Below are 22,532 nucleotides of genomic sequence, written 5' to 3'. Positions count from 1 at the left end.
TCTGTCTGTCTGTCTGTCTGTCTGTCTGTCCATCTGTCCGCCCTTCCGTCCACCCAGTAGTACATACATAGTGGTGTGGATGATAAACGGTGTCACAGTCACACACTCTTGCTCCATATGTCACAACTAAGGAAGACCCTGGTTTTGAGGTAGGCCGGTGTCTATGCATTGTAATGTATTGATGCATTTCTTTTCATATGGGTTTATTATTTAGGGCAGCATAGGTTACTGGTTAGATAATCAGAAGGTCCCCGGTTTGCCTCAAAGGCCCTGGACGGGGCGAAGTGTCCTGAGCAAGACACTGTAGGGGTGGACCCTACAGTCCACCCACCCCAAGCGCTCAACATAAAACATTTGAGCAGCCATAAGCTGAAACTGAATTTGCCCTCTGGAACTAAGGAAGGTCTCCTGAAGCAAACTAAGGGCAAATTATTGACGATAAAGAGTTGACATGGCTGTCTACCTACCTCACTGTCGGTCGCATTCCTTTAAGATGCAGCTGGCTGATCACCGACAACTAACATCTGCTAAAGCGGAAGGGAAAAGGTATAACTGGCCTTAACCATGTTGCCTTGGCTCTAAATCCACACTGGCAAAGAAACCTGTAGCTAATCAGTCTCATATACAGCCACAGGTTCACTATAGGTGGGATGCTGGCATGTGCCCCAGGAGCAACTTGATGGTATTTGTCTGAAAGTCAAATTCAGTTATCTGGAAAAGGCGGAGGGTTATAGAACTGCACAAACACCTTTCTGGGCCATGGGGTGGCCCTGTAGCTCATCTGGAAGAATATAGTTGAACCACAGATGAAACAGCTACCAATTGCTCTGGTTGGACTATTGCAGGTTAAACAGATGCTAGATCATTACTCTATGTCAGAACCTTCAGTACTTATTGTCCATATTCTACAGCCAGACTATGTTGGATTTTGTTTAAGTAACAGCCACATTAACCCAGCAAAATATCTACATCTAATGAGGTTTGAATGTTGAGGAGATCTTTTCATTATGAAGTTTAGCAGACATTGGGTTTTGGTCACAATACCCGACAATAGCATGTCAGTATTCTACATCAACACGACGTTGGCATAATACGTTGAATAGACGTTGATTATTGGTCAGTTACCAACACAACCTAAAACCAACCAAATATCAACGTCTAATGATGTTAGACTGCAACGTTGTGTGGACGTTGTCATAATAACGTTGGGCAGACACTGAGGTTTGGTCAAAAATCTGACAAAAGCATGTCAGTATTCGACGTCAACCTGACGTTGGGATAATACGTTGAACAAAGGTTAGTTAATGGTTAGTTACCAACACAACCTAAAACCAACCAAATATCTACGTCTGATGATGTTAGACTGCAACGTTGTGTGGATGTTATCATAATAACATTGGGCAGACATTGAGGTTTGGTCAAATATCCGACAACAGCATGTCAGTATTAAACGTTAAACTGACGTTGAGATAATACGTTGGACAGACGTTGGTTATTGGTTAGTTACCAACACAACCTAAAACCAACCAAATATCAACGTCTGATGATATTAGACTGCAACGTTGTGTGGACGTTCTCATAATAACGTTGGGCAGACATTTAGGTTTGGTCAAGAATCCGACAACAGCATGTCAGTATTCGACGTCAACATGACGTTGGGATAATACGTTGAACAGACGTTGGTTATTGGTTAGTTACCAACACAACCTAAAAGCAACCAAATATCAACGTCTGATGATGTTAGACTGCAACATTGTGTGGACGTTGTCATAATAACGTTGGGCAGACATTGAGGTTTGGTCAAGAATCCGACAACAGCATGTCAGTATTCGACGTCAACATGACGTTGGGATATTACGTTGAATAGACGTTGGTTATTGGTCAGTTACCAACACAACCTAAAACCAACCAAATATCAACGTCTGATGATGTTAGACTGCAACGTTGTGTGGATGTTTGTCATAATAACGTTGGGCAGACATTGAGGTTTGGTCAAGAATCCGACAACAGCATGTCAGTATCCGACGTCAACATGACGTTGTGATATTACGTTGAAAAGACGTTGGTTATTGGTCAGTTACCAACACAACCTAAAACCAACCAAATATCAACGTCTAATGATGTTAGACTGCAACGTTGTGTGGACGTTGTCATAAAAACGTTGGGCAGACATTGAGGTTTGGTCAAGAATCCGACAACAGCATGTCAGTATTCGACGTCAACATGACGTTGGGATATTACGTTGAATAGACGTTGGTTATTGGTCAGTTACCAACACAACCTAAAACCAACCAAATATCAACGTCTAATGATGTTAGACTGCAACGTTGTGTGGACGTTGTCATAATAACGTTGGGCAGACACTGAGGTTTGGTCAAGAATCCGACAACAGCATGTCAGTATTCGACGTCAACATGACGTTGGGATATTACGTTGAATAGACGTTGGTTATTGGTCAGTTACCAACACAACCTAAAACCAACCAAATATCAACGTCTGATGATGTTAGACTGCAACGTTGTGTGGACGTTGTCATAATAACGTTGGGCAGACATTGAGGTTTGGTCAAGAATCCGACAACAGCATGTCAGTATTCGACGTCAACATGACGTTGGGATATTACGTTGAATAGACGTTGGTTATTGGTCAGTTACCAACACAACCTAAAACCAACCAAATATCAACGTCTGATGATGTTAGACTGCAACGTTGTTTGGACGTTTGTCATAATAACGTTGGGCAGACATTGAGGTTTGGTCAAGAATCCGACAACAGCATGTCAGTATTCGACGTCAACATGACGTTGTGATATTACGTTGAAAAGACGTTGGTTATTGGTCAGTTACCAACACAACCTAAAACCAACCAAATATCAACGTCTAATGATGTTAGACTGCAACGTTGTGTGGACGTTGTCATAAAAACGTTGGGCAGACATTGAGGTTTGGTCAAGAATCCGACAACAGCATGTCAGTATTCGACGTCAACATGACGTTGGGATATTACGTTGAATAGACGTTGGTTATTGGTCAGTTACCAACACAACCTAAAACCAACCAAATATCAACGTCTGATGATGTTAGACTGCAACGTTGTGTGGACGTTGTCATAATAACGTTGGGCAGACATTGAGGTTTGGTCAAGAATCCGACAACAGCATGTCAGTATTCGACGTCAACATGACGTTGGGATATTACGTTGAATAGACGTTGGTTATTGGTCAGTTACCAACACAACCTAAAACCAACCAAATATCAACGTCAATTGACGTCAAATTAATACGTTGATACAACGTTGGAAGTTGACGTTGGTCCAACGTTGGATTTTGGTTAGCTGACGTCACAACCTAAATCCAACCAAAAATCAACGTCAACGGACGTCGCGTGCCAGCTGGGTAGTTGGTCGGAGCCCCCCAGGGATCTATACTAGGTCTGCTAGTATTTCCCACTACAAAAATCCAATTCTCTATCTACAAGCTCACAGCGTGTGGCAAGCTTAGAAGCTCGGAAAATCACATCGCAAATTGTGTTATGAGCTTGTAGATCGGCTATTTTCGCTGATTGTTTGCCACAGAACAGGGATGCTATGGGTTCAAGTTGCTAATGATAAATAATCGGATATTTTCAAGCCCCAGTGCTTTTTGCCAGATGTGATCCTGCATGGTCAGTGTTTTATGAGGCGTCCTGTAGGCCTACAAGGAGGTCTGTATGAGCAGCAGCAGCAGCATTGATTTATTTTAACAAATTATTGACCTGAGGGGCCTCTGTAGCCTCTTCAGCTGACATGGGGGATGTGATGATAGCAGCGATGGTTGACGTCGGTGGCATTTAGAACGTTACCGCTGCTCAGATGGGGATCGTTGTTAGAAATGAGCGTCATTCACTGAAGAAATGAAATGAAATGCCTCACGTCATTCTAAAAGGTGGATCTGATTGATTGTCATTTTATACAAATATAAACTTAATCTTTTTATGGTAAATGGTGCATTTAGCACAGCACTTTACAATGTGCAATGCATTCACACATTCACACCCCCGACTGCGGAGGAAACCATGCAAGGCAGTAGCCCGCGGCGCTCATCAGGAGCAGTTAGGGGTTGAGTGTCTTGCTCAAGGACAGTTAGACATAATAACACATGGGGAGTAGGTAGGGGATCGAACCAGGAACCTTCCGATTCCCATGGGGGCTGCTCTATACCTCCTGAGCCACGGCCGCCCCCTCATAAAGCTGTGCTTATCTGTCAAAAGGATAAAACACGAATAGAGCTGGAGAACTGGTGGTCCGTTTGAATGCAAGTGTTTGTGTAAACTGAGTGCCATGTGTTGGGGGCGTTCAGAGTGAGTTATTTTGGTTTGGTGACAGGCTCCTGTTTAATCCATGTTGGGTTAGGGTTCCTCTGCTGATAACCCATCAGGGTGTTATGTGTGGAAACTGTAACCTTGCAGGATGTTGCAGAGCCACTTCACACTAATCATCACCTTCCTGGAGCTCTCAGCAGCTCTAAAGCTTTAAGTACCACTGGCTCTGTTTACACCGAAGACCCACTGACCACTGATCAGTGGTTCTCAACCTTTTTTTTTATTTCAAGGACCCCCAGTTTGATAGGATGCATATTAGACCATGTACCCTCATTTCATTTTGTTTCTCTTGGACCCATATCTTCTCTACACTAATACTCTGTGTCAGTTTAACTCTGATTGTAGTTCATTTCAGTGTCCAAATCATTTAGTTCTCTTTCATGACAAAGATTCGTTCAAAAGATTTGTTAATCGTATCACATTTAACGTCTACTGTAGTAGGGTTAGTTACACAACACACCGGTCAGCCTATACACAAGAAAACTTCCATTATCATATTAAAGACAATGGCATGGCCTGTTAAGAGTTGTTTTTGTGTTGGTTAATGGGTGCATTTACATCTCTGAAGTTAACATGATTTGGTACTGCGATCATGTTCAGACATGTAAATAATCCCCATTTACCAACACAAAAAGAGCACCTGGCACCTCCTGTATATCTGTCTTTAGTCCAGGAACAATACAGCTTTATTTCTATTGATATTGCAATGCAATGCATGCATGTTGTTAGGATTTAAAGTTCATACTGAAGCCACAAACCACCAGGAAACAAAGGTTGCAATCAAATATCCAGTTTATTTAGCCGGATAATGATGAATAGGGTTGACGTTGGGTTTCATGATAATGCCGTCGTTCTAAACAAAGACACAAAGAAACAAATTATAATATCATGCCTGATAAAATATCAAACATAAATATGGCCTTTAAATTATATTATACATTAAGGTATATCATCAAAATAATAATAGGCCAAGTATTTACTTCATAATATTAAACATCTAAATATTCATATAACTCAAGTTCATCAATTCTTAAATATAATCATATAATCCACATCACTAGAAGTAAAACACTGGAACTTACATTATACCGGATTTAACAGACGCATGGCAAACATCAATGGTACATCAGCAGCACACGGCAAACACAGGCCGGCTGCATGTGTTTGGAAACAAAGGACAAGGGGGGAAATGGGAATCCAGTCCTGCTTTTATAGTGGGAGGAAGTGAGGTCACCACCACAGGTACCAGTCAATCCCATTGTGGTGTCTCCTTGTGGAGCGGAGGGGAAATGAACCTTGCAGTTTCTGACACATGTATGCATGGCATGGGGTTAGAACAGTCCCCATGTATTAAATACTGACTTCTGTTGATGGCGAGTCAGTGCCATCAACTGACATGAACGAACGCCTTAATGTAAAATATTCAGGCAGGGTTCCAGTTTGTTCTCGTTCACGCCAATAATTTTGAACGAATCGTTCATGCTAAATATTGTCGTGAGGTGGGGTCTGGGGTGGTCCTTGAACATTTTTCAAAATGTGCTAGTGGACCCGAGCTCAAAAAAAGGTTGAGAACCACTGCTCTAGTCTCTAGTCTCTAGTAAGACCATTTAATATAAAACCTTTTTGTCAGCCTTGAGGAAGGAGAGGTTTTGTTCGATGAAGGCTAACTGACCCGTGTTGTTGTTGTTGTTTTCTTCAGGTATCTCCTCCTTTGCCCTCCAGCCATCATCCACCGTGGTGACAGAAGGCTCCGTCGCCAGGTTTTCATGCAGAATCACCGCCAGCCCTCCTCCCATCATCACGTGGGAGTTCAATCGTGTTACGTTGCCCCTGGCCACTGACAGGTACAGTTACAGTACAGTTACAGTATAGCTATAGTACAGTTACAGTATAGTTACAGTACAGTTACAGTATAGTTACAGTACAGTACGCGCTTTGATGATTCCACTTTCAATGTGTATAGAGCTGCAACTATCCATTATCCTCCTCAATTACTTTTTGGAATAACCAAAAAGCTTTAATATTGTTTTGGGGGGGATAATACTTTTTATATCAACAAATCAATGTGAAAAAACCTTAATGGATGTTTTATCATCGACTAAATCAATTAGTCTGATCATTGACTTAAACCCTATTTCATATACTTTGCCGTACAGATGAATGTGATTAACTGTTGCACAAATATAAATAAAATAATTCATTATAAAAACATGAAGGCCAGATCTACAATGTTATGTCCTCTTCCACCATGTTTACCTTCCTGTGTCTGATCTTTGTGTGTTTGTGTTGATGACAGAATCACAGTGTTGCCCAGCGGGGTCATTCAGATCACTGGCGTGCAGCAAGCCGATGCTGGGAATTACCGCTGCATGGCCACCAACATCGCCAGCCGCCGCCGGAGCACAGAAGCCACTCTTACCGTCACCCCAGGTGTGTGTGTGATCTCACTCTGTGTCGATGATGACCTGCATTCAGTTAACCACTTAACCCTTAAAGACCGGGAACGCATCAGTGTCATTTTAAGATTTATTTGGCTATTCAAAAATAGCAGATATACAAGCTCATTGCGTGGCACTCGGTGCCGCGCAATGAGCTTGTAGAACTGCTATTCTTTTGAAAAATCTTGAAACCGTTTGTGCGATCTACAAGCTCACAACGCGTCGCAACGCAACGTGCTGTGATCGGCTATTTTCGGTGAATGTTTCCCCCAGAATAGGGATGCTTTTTTTCAGTGAGCAGATATTACTACCCTGGCCTAGGGGTGCCAGAGCCACAACAAAAAACAAGGGAGACGCAGTTAAAAAGCCAAAATGAACACATCAATTGACTAAAATCCAGCAAACAAACTGAAACTTAACTGATGGGATCTGAGGATCAGTAAAGTCAGTAAAGTCGGTAATGTACAGTAGTGTATGTATGAATGAGTGGATGGTGAAGTGTGTGTGTGTGTAAGGTGTGTTGTATGTCTTAACCAAAATGTTGAAAGGAGTGCGTGGGTGTGAGGTGATAAAGGAATGTACTGAAAAGGAACTGCTGGGGAGACAGGCTTTTAAAGGGGCGTGAGGCGAGCAACCGGGCCCAGGTGCTCCACAATTAGACTGATAAGGATAATTCCTTTTAACAGGTCGTTCATGAAAGTCCTTGCGGTCTTGTTTCCAATGAGAACCTGTGAGCAATTAGGGGTTAAGAGTCTTGCTCAGGGACAAATTTCATTTCATCGACACATATGCTGGCCTGGCTTGGAATCGAACCTGGGGCAACCAGGGCCTCTGGCTCCCTAGGCGGGCTCACTAACCACTCAGCTATGGCCGCCAGCTATGGCCGCCCCTGATGGCAATCACTGGCTCCTCCCCAAGTCCTGATAACCAATGAGAGAAACACAAATGAGAAGGGCAAAGCAAATACACAAACTATGATAACTGAAAGGTGAACAACAATATATATAGGCCTGTATCATACACACAGGGAACCGTCACACTTCCAATTGCAGTTATAATTGTTTTCTGCGCCTGAACTCAATTGGGTCGAACGTGAAAAAAAAAGAAAAGCTCCTGTTTTCATCTTCTTCCCTCCCTTCTCTCTCCACCACAGCCCCCAGCCCCAAACTCCCTCAGAGGCCGCACATCACCGCCGGGCCGCAGAACCTCACCGTGTCGCTGCACCAGAACGCCATCCTGGAGTGCATGGCGACGGGACACCCCAGGCCCATCATCTCCTGGAGCCGGGCCGACGGCAAGTCCATGGACGTGTACAACACCAAGGTGCTGGGCAACGGCAACCTGATGATCTCAGACACCAAGCCCCAGCATGGAGGAGTGTACATGTGCAGGGCCACCACGCCCGGCACGCGCAACTACACCATCGCCTCCGCCAACATCACCGTGCTCGGTAAAGACCTCTTAAAGTCCTACTTTGTTTTAGGAATGCACTGATATATCAGCGGCATATCGGTATCGGCCGATGTTTGCCACTATCGGTCAACATCGATATCAACAAAAAAAGGTTTTAAAAAATCGGCTGATTAAAGGCGATAACTAGGAGTTAGGAGGCAATTAGGAGGCAAGGAGTTAGGAGGCAATTATGTTGTGTTTCTGCAGATTCTGAACAGTTATTTCTTATAATGAAGATTTTTTTGTTTCCCTGGCACAAAAGGGGGAAATAATAACACCAAAAACTCGGTATTGGTATGGGCGATCAGCTAAATTGTTATTTTAAACATCGGTAAATAATTTCCATATCGGTGCATCCCTACTTTTTAACCTTTTTAATGGAGCCCCAGAAACCTCTCATCTCCATATCAGTTTTTTCGTAAATTAAAGCCCTACTTGATCACAGTACAGCGTCACGCAAAAACATCAAAAGTAGCAGATCTACAAGTGCGAAACCCGGGGCGAACGTGGCACGTTTTGAGCTTGCAGATTTGCTACTTTTTGAATTTGAATCCTGAAAAGTAACAGTTTTGGACATAATGAGGTTTCCACCCGACAGAGATGATATGCAATAGGCCACGGACTGCTGAAAACGTTTGCTTCATCAGCGGGGTGACGGGTGCTGCACCGATTTAGCTCCATTTCAGCAGACCTGGCTGCCACTAATCAAATAAAAAATGGATTTCAGTGTGCACAGAGCCGTGGGTGTGTCAATGTGCAAAGCATAGATATACTAGTCAACAGTATTGTCAGTGCACGTTCACAGACCTAAATCTAAAACACCCGTTATTCATTTGATTATAGCTGCAGCTCTGTTGCTTACATCACAGTGTCCAGTTCTATAAGTACAGTCTCATGCCTAGAGTTTCATCCCCCAGTACATCCGACATTCTGAGTTAATACTTTAGTGTATTATTTATTTATTTCAAGTTAATGATGTGATGTGATTGTCTCATCGTTTTGATCTGTTCTGTGTCTGAAGCGCCCCCAGCCTTGGTGGAGTGGCCTGAGAGCCTGACGCGCCCCCGTGCGGGCACTGCCCGCTTCGTGTGCCAAGCCGAGGGGGTTCCCACGCCGCTGATCACCTGGCTGAAGAACGGAGAGAAGGTTCACTCCAACGGTCGCATCAAGATGTACAACAGGTATTTTATCACACAAACCTTTTCAAGTTTTTTTTTACAATTTTGTAAATGAACGCCATACTTCATGTCTAGGAGTCTCTTGCGTAAAAGTAACAAAAAAGTAGCGGATCTAAAAGCTCACAACGTGTCGCGATGCAACTCATTGTGAGCTTGTAGATCTGCTATTTTCGAAACACCTGTGAAAAGGGACACGTATTAATGAGTACTTTTACTTTTGGTACTTTAAGTACAATAAGTACAATGTGATGCAATACTTTTGTACTTTTAGTCAAGTAATATTTTGAATACAGGACTGTTACTTGTAAAAGCAAAGTATTTCTGCATTGTTTTGTATTGCTGCTTTTTACAAATTAAAAAAATGTTATAATCCTTTAATAGTTTTAAGGACCACAATGGAAACAAGCAAGCTTTTTTTGTGTTATCCTTTTAGCATTGCTTGGATAATTGTACTTTCTGTACTGTTTGTAATTTGTTAATAAAGTATTCAATTGATCAATCGATCAATCGATCAATTGATCAATCGATCAATCAAACGATCAATCAATCAATCGATCGATCAATCAATCAATCAATCAATCAAGCAATCACTCCTTCACCCCATGCAGCAAACTGGTGATCAACCAGATCATCCCCGAGGACGACGCCATCTACCAGTGTCAGGCGGAGAACGAGCGCGGCTCGGTGCTGACCATGGCGCGGCTCATCGTGGTGATGTCAGAGGACCGGCCCAGCGCGCCCCGCAACGTGCGCGCCGACACCGTGTCCAGCTCGGCCATCCTGCTGGCGTGGGACAGACCTCTGTACAACTCGGACAAAGTCATCGCCTACTCCGTGCACTACATGAAGGCTGCGGGTGAGAGAGAGAGAGCCACCGAAAAGACCCACACGCTTTCATCATGCGTTTATCTGTGGTTCTATAACCAAAGCAGTGGTTCTATAACCAGAGCAGTGGTTCTATAACCAAAGCAGTGGTTCTATAACCAGAGCAGTGGTTCTATAACCAAAGCAGTGGTTCTATAACCAAAGCAGTGGTTCTCAAATGTTTTAAGTAACCTTAAGACCGGGAACACATCTGTGTCATTTTAGATCTCTTTGGCAATTTTGCAGATATGCAAGCTCAGAGTGCCGCACTATGAGCTTGTAGATCAGCTATTTTAGAAAAATCGTGAAAATGTGTGCAAATCTTTTAATATATATTAATATATATAATATATATTAAAGCGATTCTTTTTTAACGCAAATCTTTGCTTCTGGGGATTCTACAAATGTCTTTTGTAGACTTACGTATGTTGCTATATCAGTGGTTCTCAAGCTTTTTTCATGTCAAGGACCACCCAAAATTATATGTACTTGGCCGCGGACCCCCATCTCAAAATATGTTGTTCCAGGGACCCCCAGAAGCAAAGATTTGAGTTAATGTTCGCTTTAAAAGAATATATGTATTCAAAGATTTGCACACATTTTCACGATTTTTCAAAAATAGCAGATCTACAAGCTCGTAGCGCGGCACTCGGTGCCGCGCTACGAGCTTGTAGATCTGCTATTTTTGAATAGCCCAAAGTGTAAAATAATGCTTTTTAGCTCAAAAGAAAAAGGTGGCACAGATGCGTTCCAGGTCTTAATGGCTTTTAGTGTTAAGTCACCTCTGTCTCCTCAGTCATCTATCACCAGGATAACGTTGAATGTATATTGAGACATTATAATGTTAATGTTTAATGTTAATGGAGTCCTATAGCCTCGGGGGCCACGGCTTAAAGCGCTTCCCCTCCAAGTGGAATGTGGGAGGTGAACCATCTGTTGTCAATAGTGGTTCTGCTGGGCAGAGGTCAGGGGAAAAGGGTGATTACTCCAGCCAAATAAGAACAACAGCTTTCTCTCTGCAAACAGGAATGTTCTTCTACACCAGTGCCTCTCCGCTCTGGACCGCTAGTATAGCATAATCGTCTCTGTCGGGAGCGGAAAGCTCGTACCTTATACTTTTCAGGAAATGGAAGTGAAAATAACCTGTGTTCCAATGGATCCAATGTAGTTACATTACATTACATTACAGTCATTTAGCAGACGCTTTTATCCAAAGCGTCTTACAATAAGTGCAATCAACAAAGGTAGGGAACGAAAACTACTAATCACCAGAGGTTATAAGTGCATTTTCTGCAATAACAAGCAACCAAGAGCATACCTAGCGCTAAGGTAAAAGTGCAATATATCAGCTACCTATTTCCTTAAACAGATGAGACAAAAAAGCATTCGTACAACTAGTTAACAACAAGTAGGCCAGGCAAAGAGGAAGGGTAGTGTTTCCTGAAGAGGTGGGTTTTCAGCCTGCGGCGAAAGATGGGCAGTGACTCTGCTGTCCTGACTTCAGTGGGAAGTTCATTCCACCACTGTGGGGCCAGAACAGAAAAAAGTCGTGACCGTGTCGATCGACCAGAAGGACTATGTTATTACTAGTTATTATGTATTCACAAGTTCTTGTTAATACTTTTCATTGGTTCAATATAAAAAACCCACAGAATCCCCCCCCCCCCCCCTTCCTTTCCCCCCCAAAAAAATAGCTGATCTACAAGCTCACAACGCATGGCATCACGACGCGTTGTGAGCTTGTAGAGCAACTGCTCTTGTGTGACGCTGTAGTGTGACATTAATTCACAAAAACAATAGGCGTTGAAATATGGAGATACGAGGATTTCTGCTCGAGAGCAACGATGTTTCGACCAATCCTCCAGCACCACCACCCCCCCCCCCCCACCTCCCCACCCACAACTATATATACAGTATGTTCAGTATAAGAAGCGATAACATAGTAATTCCTATTTAATTAACTTATTTTTTCTTCAAGTCCTTAACAGCTTGTTCCCACTCTACGCCTATTAGGTCAAAGTATTTCTTAGATTTGATAGATTTCTTTACGAAGGCGCGGAGTATATATATATAAATAAACATTTATACAAATCTTTAGCCTCATAGCATAATTGCCTAACTCTTATTTTTAAGGTTTTCACGATAGACAAAACAAAAAAAAGTGAAAAACTAATTTTTCCTAAGTCATTTTTATCTGCCTTTATTTATCTCTACTCTCCTAACACTGCTGATTCATCCTGCCTTATTTCAGAATGCTTGTTACATACAAAATAATTTCTGCCTAAGTCACTTTGGAATATAACAAGCATTCTGATTGGCTGAGGACATGGGCAATAAGGCACAATGATGCAGCAGTGTTAGGAGAGTATAGAGCTAGGCAAAAATGTCAATTTGACCAAAAAGTGAGTTAGGCAAGTATGCTATGAGTCTAACGGTATACATTTTAAAACATGGACCACCAGTAATTATGCCATGGATCAGTCCGCTGGACGTGTGGTTGAGGAACGGCGCTCTAAGGCCTTTAACCCTGTGGAAAGAGGGAGTCAGAACACGCAGGCAGGCCAGGATGCCCTGGGCTTTATTAAACCCAGGATGCAGGATACACACCATTCATGAAACCACAAGGGTTGTAGTGTTGTGTTCAGAGAGAGAGAGACCCCCTCGGGTCTTTCATTTCTCCTGGGAACCTCGGCCTCTTCCACAACAAGAGTCACACCGTGAACAATGCAGCATCTCCCGGAAAAAAAACGTCTTCAGCCTGTGAATTGAAGCGCTACCTTCCATTGTAGACGCCACTGGACTCCCATTGAGAGTCCAGGGGGAAATGTACAGAATCACCAGGCGACGAAAGAAGCACCTGCTTGGATTACGTGGTTTAATACGGAAGTAGAAAAGAAAAAAAAACAAGTTCAACAATCTCTCTCTTGTTTCGCCCCTTTTGTCTGAGTGGCATCTGTCAAGTAGTTTGTTGCTCTTGATCAGTGGTTCTCAAAGTTGGGTCCGGGGACCCCCGGGGTCGGGGGGGGGGGGGGGGGTCCTTGAGGGAGGGGGTTGTTCCTGGCAGGTCCCCAGATAGTTAGGAACCAAAATATCGTTCGGTCTGTAACTGTGAGTTACAGGTGTCCTAAAATGCATGCCAAAACTGGGGGTCCTTGAAAGGGAAAAAGTTTGAGAAACCACTGCTCTTTGAATAAGAATCAGTGACGCGCTCCATGAATGAGCGCTCATTGACATTGACAGTAGTACTACACACACACACACACACACACACACACACACACACACACACACACACAAACACGCTCTGCACCTGAGTTCACATGGCGGAAGCTCACAGCTAAATGGAAGCTCCGCTGAAAGGAAGGACTAATTAGTCTGCATAATGGAATGTGCTAATCTATAAGTGTTTTTTTCTTTTTTAAAACACACAGGAAGGCAGGTTTTTCTTACACTATTCAGGGAGGAGCAGTGGTGCATTCAGGGTCTACAGACAAGGTTTTCTTAGATTACCCTCGAGGATGTTGTTTACTAGCTCGGCACAAATCAGCCATTCACACACTTCTGTGCGCTAGAGGCCACGAGGCCACGAGGCTTTTTGTGTGACTCTGTTGTTAACCCATTAAGACCGGGAACGCATCTCTGTCATTTATTTAGATTTCTCTTTGGGCTATTCAAAAATAGCCGATATAAAAGCTCATAGCTACGAGCTTGTAGATCTGCTATTTATTTATTTTTATCTTGAAAATGTTGTGCAAATCTTTGAATATATATGTTAGTTTAAAGCAAACATTCTTTTACTCAAATCTTTGCTTCTGGGGGTTGGTGGAACAAAATATTTTGAGATGGGGGTCCGCGGCCAGATAACTGTCATTTGTGGGGGGGGGGGGGCTATTTTTTGAATAGCCAAAAATGACCCAATGCGTTCCCGGTCTTAATGGGTTAAGCTCTTTTCAGTCATGGGGGGGGGGGGGGGGAGACTCAACGCCTACAGTACGTACTCGCTTGGATCCGCCAGGCCGCACTGCGGGGCCTCCCCGTGTGAATGGACCTGTTTTAAGTTACACGTTGCGTCGGGGAAAAAAAGCACAACACATTTCAGCCGTTGTCGCGGGGGCGGGCGTGTGGGTGTGCGTGAGAAGAGCGCGAATGCAACAGTTTTCACAGGAGTACGCCCGCTTGTCGGCACTCGCCTCCTTATTGAAAATTAATTACTAGGCTGTCGCTTCCCACCGGCCCTATAATCTCCTTTAATTAAAGAGTTACTAGAGAACAAGTGACAATGTCGAAGAATAATTAGTGACATTTGACTTTGGGGATGAAATGGCATCCAGTGAATCTTTTTTTGTCAAGCTTTTTGTTAATCTCCACAACGTTCCCTCCAACGTTGGTGTCGTAGTCAATACAAGCTCGCTACGCGTAGCATCACAACGCGTTGTAAGCTTATAGTTTGGCTATTTTTGCCATTTTTGAAAAAAAGAAAATAGATATTAAAGTCACAATATTAATGGTAGGAGGCGTTTGGTCTATCATGGCATTTCATTTCGCCCATATCGCCCAGACCTAGTTGGGTTTTGTATTGATAACCCATTCAATTAGCGTGACACTTATTTGTACCTTCTCTATTTCCAGGGTTGAACAACGAGGAATACCAGGTTGTCATCGGCAACGATACGACCCGGTACATCATCGATGACCTGGAGCCCGCTCGTAACTACACCTTCTACATCGTGGCCTACATGCCCATGGGAGCCAGCCGCATGTCCGACCACGTCTTCCAGGAGACCCTCGAAGACGGTGAGGCATTTACCCTGGCATCACCTTGTATGTCTAACAACACTGTTACTTTTCAGAACATGGAAAACATTACTGTATAGTTCCAAACATTACTGTATAGTTCCAAACAGTGTATAGTTCCAAACATTACTGTATAGTTCCAAACAGTGTATAGTTCCAAACAGTACTGTATAGTTCCAAACATTACTGTATAGTTCCAAACAGTACTGTATAGTTCCAAACATTACTGTGTAGATCAAAACACTAGTGCTGTGGTAGAAAGTGGACAGTGGACAGTGGACAGTGAGAGAGAGAGAAGGCAGAAAGTGAGTGAGTGAAAGTGGGAGAGGTCATCTGGTTGGCCTGTGTTGTGCCACTTCCTTTCAGCTGCCCTGAGAGATCTGAGGGTCTCAGATGACCAGGGCGTGGCTGGCTTGGAAGAGAGAGAGAGGACAGTGACGGTCAAACACACAGAGATAGTGAGAGAGAGAGAAAGGACGAGGAGGTTGCAGCGTCAGTTGAGAGGGAGGGGAAAGACTCCGTGGTGGGGGGGTAGAGAGGAGAAGATAGAGGACGAGAGAGTGGAGGGGTTTAGGGACTCAGGTTATGGAGTGGTGATCAGAGATATGTAGGGGGCTAACAGAGAGGTTAGAGGTTAGAGCTCTATGAGTCGGAAGAGAAGGAGACAGGGAGAGGTCCAACTAGTGCAGCGGTCCTCAACAGGGGGTCCTCAGGGTCCTCAGAGTTACGACAGGGGGTCCCCCAAATCTTTGTGTGATAGGATCTTTTTTTTTTTACTTTAACCACTTGAGCCCCTAGCGTCCCTATTCTGGGGGGAACATTAGCCGAAAAAGATTCTGACATACAAGCTTGTAGATCGGCTATTTTTGGCAAAGAGGTTTGGTGTAGAGGGAAAAAAAGAGCAGATCAAGTACAATTTTCTCTTAAGTATTGAGGGTTTAAGTGGTTAACAGTTTCAGTTAGTTAGCGTTTACTTATTTTTAGTGTAGTTCTTATAGACCAATGATTTGTTTGCCAACATCGAGACTGGACGCACAGGTGATTGTTTCATGCGATCAATTCCCAACATAATTGTTTCGGGGTTTCGCTGGTTTCAGTTCATTCAACCTCCTCTTGTGTGTTGGCTAGTGAGGCGCGTCCTAGTGAGACCTGACAGAATGGGGTTCATTTGGTGCCGGCCTGCACGCACATACTGGTTCTTATCAGTGTGACGTCGTCTGTTAACAACCCATTAAGACCTGAAGAAGCATTTGTGTCACTTTTTCATTTTAGCTAAAAAGCATTATTTTACACTTTAGCTAATCAAAAATAGCAGATCTACAAGCTCATAGCGCGGCACCGAGTGCCACGCTACGAGCTTGTAGATCTGCTATTTCTGAACAATCGAGAAAATGTGTTCAAATTAATATATTTATATTATTTTAAAGCGATACATTTTTACTCAAATCTTTGCTTCTGGGGGTCCCTGGAACAACATATTTTGAGATGGGGGTCGGTGGCCAAATACATATCATGTTGGGGGTCCTTGACATGAAAAAGTTTGAGCACCACTGATATAGAAACACAGGTTTTTCAGAAAACTGTTGGGATTTAGAAGACATTTTGTAGAAATCGGCTTCAGGTCTTAACGTGTTAAGGGGTCTATTTAGTTCAGTTAACGGAAATGTTTTTTCAATTCTAGTTTTGGTTATTTCGTTAAGTTTCCGTGAACCGTAATAACCCTATTGCTCCACACACACACACACACAGTGCCTCTCCGGGCCCCTGAGCTGAGCCTGACCAGCCGCAGCCCCACCGACATCCAGGTGTCCTGGCAGCCGCTGCCCGACAAGCTGAGCCGCGGCCGGGTGTCGGCCTACCGCCTGTCCTACCGCACCATCGCCGAGCAGGCCGCCAGCCAGATGGAGCTGCCGGCCGGGACCACCGCCCACCTGCTGGAGCGCCTGCAGCCCGACACCATCTACCTGCTCCGCATCGCCGCCGCCACGGCCGTGGGCTGGGGCGAGCAGTCCGCCTGGACCTCCCACCGCACCCCCAAGGCCTCCAGCGCTAAAGGTACGACACACGCCGGCGGAGCAGTGTTGATTTTGACAGCAAATGTTCATTTAGTTTTAGTCATATTTCAGTCACCTGAAATGTTACTAGCTTTTGTCTGGTTTTAGTCGACTAAATATCATAAGATTATAGTCGCCTAAATCTACAGTTAATTTAGTCGACTATAATATATTTTGGCGGTGCCGTGATGGCGTCGTAATGGCTGATTTTACACTTGGTTGCATGCTGAAAATAGCCGATCTACACGCGTTGTGAGCTTGTAGATCTGCTATTTTCAGAGCGCAACACTCAAGCGCAACCAAACATAAAATGACTTGTCTTTTAGTTCTACTGGATCTCTTCTCCACTAGTCCCTGCCCAACATTTTTGTCCAGTTTTTATTTGTTGACGAAATTGTCAATATATTTAGTCTCAGTTTTAGTCATCAAAGCTTTTATTTAGTTTTTGTCAGTGGAAAAAGGCAGTCGGTGAACATTTTTTGTCATAGTTTTAGCCGACGAAATCAACACTGCAGCAGAGACTGTCCCGTCCCGTTGTTTGATTTTTTACTTGATTTTTGACAATGTATTGGCAATGCATGTAATGTGTGAGTTATGTATGAGTAGCTACGCCTGTCACAATTACTTACATAATCGTCTAATTGCAATTATTTGAGATTATTTTTGCATAATATAATCCTTTCCATGTTGAGAAAAGGTTTTATACATTTTGAAACGTTGTCAAAAATAGTGGAAATAGCAGATCTACAAGCAAAAAAACAACACTTAGGTTTGTACAATAGATTGGAGTCCCAGGGATAAGAAAGAAAAGAAAAAAGGTATTAAATGGAGGTCTGGTGGTGTAATGCATATCAAACCGGGGGTCCTTGAACTGAAAAGGGTTCGAGAATCACCGTTTCTTCTCCCAGTTAAGTTTTGAGGATATGGGAGCAACGCATGAGAAGAGCTTTTTGCTCTAATAATCTTGTTAAGGCATTGCGTTTTGTTACTCGGTGACCTTTGGCCTTGCAGTGTCAGTAACATTGGAATGGCTTCAGTCATGGGTCATAAAGAAGAGGGACCCAGGCCTCCGGGGGAGGGGGGGTGGGGGGGCAGGAGAATAGGGTCCGTTCAGAACGTAACATCTGAGGCTTTGGGGTGGGGGTCGGGTTGGTTTGGGTTGGGGTTGGGGTTGGGGGAGGATTAGTTTGATATTTTTTTTCCCTTCCTATCTCTGTTTTCTTGATGTCTCCATTTATACGCACAGGAATGAACATGGTTCTTCTGCTAGAAGGAGTAATTGGTTTGGTAGCAAATAAAGACCTGAGCTGTTACTTAATGCTCACAGTGCTTGAGTGAAGGTTAGGTGGATGGTTCCTGGAAAGAGAGAGAGAGAGAGAGAGAGAGAGAGAGAGAGAGAGAGAGAAGGTGGGGGGGGATGGTCACTGCTGTTTGATGTCCATCAGATGGACACTGCTTGGTGGAAAGCGTTCCTGTTTTTGAAAGAAAGACTTCCACAACTTCACATTGTTGTACCGCCACCAGTGGTGGAAAAAGTACTCAAATTCTTTGCTTAAGTAAAAGTACCAATACTGCAATGTAGAAATACTCTGTTACAAGTAAAAGTCCAGAGTTCAAAATTTACTTCCATAAAAGTACAAAAGTATTGGCATCAAAATGTAATGCAACATTTTTTTTTAAATAGCAGATCTACAAGTTCACAACGCGTCGCGATGCGACACGTTGTGAGCTTGTAGATCGGTTTTCAAATAATTGTTGTGGAGTAAAAGTACAATATTTGCCTCTGAGATGTAGTGGAGTAGAAGTAAAAGTATTGGAAATTGGAAACACTCCAGTAAAGTAAAAGTACCTCAAATTTGTACTTAAGTGCAGTACTTGAGTAAATGTACTTAGTTACTTTACACCACTGACCGCCACTTCAGCTCTTTGAATGTTTGAAGCATCATTACTAGGGAAATACAGTGTTGCACAAATAAGAAATGGAATCACGTGGATCTCAGGATCCACATGGGAACGGTGTAGCTCCAATGTGTCTTCATGTCACCAGCCTATGACATCGGTCATTTATGACATCGGTCATTTATGACATATTTATGACATATGACTCCCAAGTTTGGGTTTCACCCTGATCAGAGCCCAGTTAACTTCCATTATGAAATTAAAGTTGAATATTCCAAGTATAGAAATGTGTCTCTGGTCGGTCCAGCGGTTTGTGGGATTAACAACAGACACACGGACAGACAGACAGACAGACAGACAGACAGACAGACAGACACACGGACAAACAGACCGTCTTCTAGGCGGCTAGACTCTCGTAGAGCCATCACTGTAAAAAAGAGTCATACAATGTGCCTGCAGATTGAGTCAGTTTCACTATAGTATGTTTATGTTCTCAGACAATGTGAAAAACTTAGATTTGATTAGTTTCTATTTGAGAACATTTAATTCATGCACAATAAAATAACAAAACTATTAAACCACTTTTAACCCTATTCCTTTTTTCCCCCTAAACGGTCGATCTACAAGCTCACAACGCGTCGCAACGCCATGCATTGTGAGCTTGTAGATCGGCTTTTTTGTTTTTTTTGTTGTTGCCTATAACATGGACATAAAATAGGGACCGTTGAAAGTGGTTAAGAATCGTTACACATGGGCTGCATGATTGCCATTAGCGATGTCATCCAAAAAGTCAAACAATGGCCGATCAGGCTGGCTCTTATCTAATCCTTCTCCTCATCTCTCCACAGTCCCTCTGGCTCCTGAGCTGCAGCTGGAGCCTCTGAACTGCACCACCATCGTGGTGCGCTGGCAGCTGAGCCCAGGTAACTCTGCCAGCGTGCAGGGCTACAGGCTGTTCTACCACGAGGAGAGCCGCCCAGAGAACGCCCCTCTGCAGCTGAGGGCCACCGATAACACTCACACCATTGGAGGCCTTGGTGAGTTTCTATTTTTTATTTTATTTTATTTTGTTTTGTTTTATTTTATTTTATTTTATTTTATTTTATTTTATTTTATTTTATTTTATTTTATTTTATTTTATTTTATTTTATTTTATTTTATTATTTATTTTCACTTTTAATTTACAATAGGCTCTATGCACGGCAGCCATATTGGAAAGAAACTGTGCCTCTTCGTTACTTCCTTTGCAGGTCCTTACCAATTTTGCTTAATTAAGGCTCTGTTCCATTCTGGTCAAACAGAGTCAGGGTGCTGATATTGTTGCATGCTGGCTCACTGGAAACACTCTGCTACACCAGCGTGTCTCAAAGTGTGGTCCAGGGACCCTCATGGTTCCTTGAGGGGGGTACCAAATGGCCCCTTACGGGTGTGTAACTCTGAGAGTGTACAAATGGAACCAAATGGACCCATAAGGGAGAAATTAAAAAGGTTTGTGAACCACTGTGCTACACTAAACGTAAACGGTATGGTTGAAGGAAAGTAGAGACATGTATTTATTTAAATATGTGGTTTTGAATCAAAATAGGCACCGGTTATAGTGATAGGTAATGAAAAGATATGAATAATTCATAACTTTTCGCATACTTGTTTAAAGCGTATAACGATAACGTGCGGTCGACACAGGCAACACCTGGACTCCTCTCATGGCGCACAGCAGCCTTCCTCCAAGTCAGCACGCCGTGTGTGAGGAAACGCTGCCATAGTGTTTTAACCCCCTCCTCCCCTCTCTCTGCCTAATGCTGCTCTACTGACTGAATCTGGCTGATTTACAAGTCAGCTGCTGACCACCTGGTTGCCCCCCCCCCCCCCTTTAGGCCACAGATGGTCAGTTGTCCAGTGTGAGTTGGCCTGGGACCTCTGTCCTCTCCTCTCTGTGCTAGCTGACCCCCACAGGCCAAAGGAGCCTCTCTACCGTCCAGCCCCGTCCACCAGCTGTTGGACGGATATTGAAATCCTGCAGAAAAAGAGGAGGGGGGGGGGGGGGGGTTGGGTCTCTCTCTAAAGCCTATAAGGAAGCCCCCGGTTTGGGACTCGTGAAAAGACACGTACAGCCAATTAATCAATCACGACTTTGACTGTCTGTCAATATAGATCCCTGACTTTCTACTGCCTGGCACCAAGCTCTGCGCTGCTCTTCTCCCCCTAGGGGTACGCAGAGGTACTACAGGCGGTACGTTTGAGAAAGTGGGAAATGGAAAAAAAGACAAACTTTGAGTAAAGCAGCTGTTTGGGGCGGAAACCTTGTGTACGTCCAAATCTGTTATCAGTAAGATTAAAGAAAGAAGACTCTGTGTTCCAATGGATCCTGTTTGTACTTACTTATTATATAATGCAAAGAAGAAAAAAAGAAGGAACTGTCAGCAATCACAAAACGAGTTGTGCTCGTTTTGATTCTACGTGTATTGTTATTATTTACGCTTGTTAATGCTTTTCATTGGTTAAATATTTATAAAACCCCACAGGCAGACCTTAACCACTTTCACTTTTAAAAATATTTTCAAGAAATAGCTAAAATGGCCAATCTGCAAGCTCACAACCCCGCTTTGAGCTTGCAGATCGGCTATTTGCGCTCTACACTCTCGCTCGAAGAAGTAGGGAATTAATTTACAAAAACAAATACATTTAAAAATGTATTGAATCATGGACACACAAGGTTTCTACAACAAAACAAATTAATCAATCAATCCCTAGCATGGAGTGACATAACAAAATACCTCCTAGGTGGAGAAAGGAAAAGGAAGGATTCCTTTAACTTTCCCCTCTTTGACAGAGCACTGTGCAAAGCAGCGGTTCTGAGGATAGAAAAAAGGCCTTTTTTTTTATTGTGACGTGTGATTTATGAGGTTGTTTTATGGCTGCTTTGAGCAGCATTGCTGGAGAGAGAGAGGACCAGGCCAGGGCACATCAAAGAGCCTCATTGTGTTTAGCCAGGAGGGACACAAAGGTAGTATATTAGCCAAGAGTCAAACACAACTCAACCTCTCTCCACTAAATGTGCTGTGTTGTGGTCTGTCTGCTGTGGGCCCAATGTGGGGCTTTTTTTTCTGAACTGGACTTCTAGCAGTGGTGGAAAAAGTACTACATTTTTTTAAACTTAAGTAAAAGTATCAATACTGCAATTCAGAAATACTCGAATTAGAGCTATTTAACACTTATTTTAACCAAAGTAAATCACTTACCCTACCTTTAAAGTACCAAAGGTAGAGAGTACTCATTATACAGTTCACAAATGGATAAAATCATTTCAAAATAGCAGATCTACAATCATGTAGATCGGCTATTAAATGGCCGAAATGTATATAGGGCTGAAGTGGTTAATGTATGTTTTGTAATAACAATCAAAATCTACAAAGTAACTATTAGTAACTACTGCTAACTATACTAAACTAACTAACTGCACAATAATCATATCCATAGTGTAATACAGTACATAAA

The 22,532-nt window shown here is 43.2% G+C and overlaps 1 protein-coding gene across 1 annotated transcript in view; it reads left to right on the top strand.

The window, feature by feature from the left end:
* The window catches only part of prtga (protogenin homolog a (Gallus gallus)), a gene marked incomplete at both ends in the record, with an annotated part of 67,723 nt that overhangs the window by 25,255 nt on the left and 19,936 nt on the right, over positions 1–22,532 (top strand). The window contains 8 exons of the mRNA XM_084065325.1: positions 6,058–6,202; positions 6,655–6,788; positions 7,950–8,246; positions 9,270–9,429; positions 10,035–10,282; positions 14,920–15,084; positions 16,834–17,139; positions 19,886–20,074. Of these exons, the coding sequence (XP_083921451.1) occupies positions 6,058–6,202; positions 6,655–6,788; positions 7,950–8,246; positions 9,270–9,429; positions 10,035–10,282; positions 14,920–15,084; positions 16,834–17,139; positions 19,886–20,074 (1,644 nt within the window). The remainder of the gene's footprint in view (positions 1–6,057; positions 6,203–6,654; positions 6,789–7,949; positions 8,247–9,269; positions 9,430–10,034; positions 10,283–14,919; positions 15,085–16,833; positions 17,140–19,885; positions 20,075–22,532) is intronic.

The sequence above is a fragment of the Gymnoscopelus microlampas genome (genome assembly GCF_963454915.1).
Source record: "Gymnoscopelus microlampas genome assembly, chromosome: 1".
Lineage (NCBI taxonomy): Eukaryota > Metazoa > Chordata > Actinopteri > Myctophiformes > Myctophidae > Gymnoscopelus > Gymnoscopelus microlampas.
Note: the sequence above shows the minus strand (reverse complement) of the source record. Positions and strands in the feature narration are given on the sequence as shown.